The sequence below is a fragment of the Corvus brachyrhynchos genome, unplaced genomic scaffold (assembly GCF_000691975.1).
Source record: "Corvus brachyrhynchos isolate BGI_N302 unplaced genomic scaffold, ASM69197v1 scaffold418, whole genome shotgun sequence".
Lineage (NCBI taxonomy): Eukaryota > Metazoa > Chordata > Aves > Passeriformes > Corvidae > Corvus > Corvus brachyrhynchos.
The window spans coordinates 133,763-136,307 of NW_008239541.1; the positions used below are offsets into that span (position 1 = coordinate 133,763).

General features: G+C 57.2%; 1 protein-coding gene across 1 annotated transcript in view; it reads right to left on the bottom strand.

Annotated features, from left to right (window-relative positions):
- The window catches only part of TAF6 (TATA-box binding protein associated factor 6), a gene marked incomplete at its 5' end in the record, with an annotated part of 22,284 nt that overhangs the window by 8,618 nt on the left and 11,121 nt on the right, over nucleotides 1-2,545 (bottom strand). The window contains one exon of the mRNA XM_017741319.1: nucleotides 1,955-2,467. Within this exon, the coding sequence (XP_017596808.1) occupies nucleotides 1,955-2,467 (513 nt within the window). The remainder of the gene's footprint in view (nucleotides 1-1,954; nucleotides 2,468-2,545) is intronic.

A 2,545-nucleotide genomic window follows, 5' to 3' on the forward strand; every position in this document is an offset into this window, starting at 1 on the left:
GGGACACTTGGGGACACTCAGGGACACGTTTGGGACACCTGAGGACACTCAGGGACACTTGGGGACACTCAGGGACACTCGGGGACACATTTGGGACATGGTTGGGACACTCAGGGACACGTTTGGGACACCTGAGGACACTCAGGGACACTTGGGGACACTCAGGGACACTCGGGGACACATTTGGGACATGGTTGGGACACTCAGGGACACGTTTGGGACACTTGGGGACACGACAGGAACACTCAGGGACACATTTGGGACACTTGGGGACATGGTTGGGACGCTTGGGGACACATTTGGGACACTTGGGGGACACGTTTAGGACACCTGGGGACGCTCAGGGACACTTGGGGACACGACAGGAACACTCAGGGACACATTTGGGACACTTGGGGACATGGTTGGGACGCTTGGGGACACATTTGGGACACTTGGGGGACACGTTTAGGACACCTGGGGACGCTCAGGGACACTTGGGGACACGACAGGAACACTCAGGGACACATTTGGGACATGGTTGGGACACTCGGGGACACATTTGGGACACTCAGGGACATGTCTGGGACACCTGAGGACACTCAGGGACACTTGGGGACATGTTTCGGACACTCGGGGACACTCAGGGACGCATTTGGGACATGGTTGGGACACTCAGGGACACGTTTGGGACACCTGAGGACACTCAGGGACACTTGGGGACACTCAGGGACACGTTTGGGACACTTGGGGACACGACAGGAACACTCAGGGACACATTTGGGACACTTGGGGACATGGTTGGGACGCTTGGGGACACATTTGGGACACTTGGGGGACACGTTTAGGACACCTGGGGACGCTCAGGGACACTTGGGGACACGACAGGAACACTCAGGGACACATTTGGGACACGTTTGGGACGCTTGGGGACACATTTGGGACCCTCAGGGACATGTTTGGGACACCTGAGGACACTCAGGGACACGTTTGGGACACGTTTGGGACACTTGGGGACATGTTAGGGACACTTGGGGACACTTGGGGACACTCAGGGACACATTTGGGACATGGTTGGGACACTCGGGGACACATTTGGGACACTCAGGGACATGTCTGGGACACCTGAGGACACTCAGGGACACTTGGGGACACTTGGGGACACTCAGGGACACGTTTGGGACACATTTGGGACACTTGGGGACATGTTAGGGACACTTGGGGACACTTGGGGACACTCAGGGACACATTTGGGACATGGTCCAGGCAATCGGGGACACATTTGGGACACTCAGGGACATGTCTGGGACACCTGAGGACACTCAGGGACACTTGGGGACATGTTTCGGACACTCGGGGACACTCAGGGACGCATTTGGGACATGGTTGGGACAGTCAGGGACATCTTTGGGACACCTGAGGACACTCAGGGACACTTGGGGACACTTGGGGACACTCAGGGACATGTTTGGGACACATTTGGGACATATTTGGGACACTTGGGGACATGTTAGGGACACTTGGGGACACTCAGGGACATGTTTGGGACACATTTGGGACATATTTGGGACACTTGGGGACATGTTAGGGACACTTGGGGACACTCAGGGACACGTTTGGGACACCTGAGGACACTCAGGGACACTTGGGGACACGACAGGAACACTCAGGGACACATTTGGGACGCTCAGGGACACATTTGGGACACGTTTGGGACACTTGGGGACACTCAGGGACACGTTTGGGACACTTGGGGAAAGTTGGGGACACTTGGGGACACGTTTGGGACACTTGGGGACACATTTGGGACACTCAGGGACACGTTTGGGACACTCATGGACATGTTAGGGACACTTGGGGACACTCAGGGACAGTCAGGGATACATTTGAGACACATTTGGGACACTTGGGGACACCTGGGGACACATTTGGGACACCTGGGAACACTCAGGGACACTCAGGGACACTCGGGGACACATTTGGGACACTTGGGGACACTCGGGTTGTCCATCAGAGCCAGGTGGGGACACGAGCAGACATTGGGAGCACAGAGGGTGACAGGGAGGTGACAGGGAGGTGACAGAGGAGTGACAGAGAGGTGACAAGGAGGTGACAGAAGGGTGACAGAGGGTGACACTTGATGACAGGGAGGTGACACAGGTGACAGGCAGGTGACACAGGTGACACTCACGTATTTCTCCAGGTACGGCGTGGGGGTGTCCATCAGAGTGGACATTGGGGTGACAGAGAGTGACAGGGAGGTGACAGGAAGGTGACACTCGGTGACACAGGTGCCACTCGGTGACAGGGGGTGACAGGAAGGTGACACAGGTGACAGGGAGGTGACAGGGAGGTGACAGGGAGGTGACAGGGAGGTGACACTCACGTATTTCTCCAGGTACAGCGTGGGGTTGTCCATCAGGGCCTTCACCATCCTCATCAGGTAGATGAGCAGGGCCAGGTTGTTCTGCACCACGTTCACCCGCACCTGGGGACACCGTGGGGACATCCCTGGGGGGCTTGGGGACATCCCTGGGGGCGTTGGGGACATCCCTGGGGGGCTTGG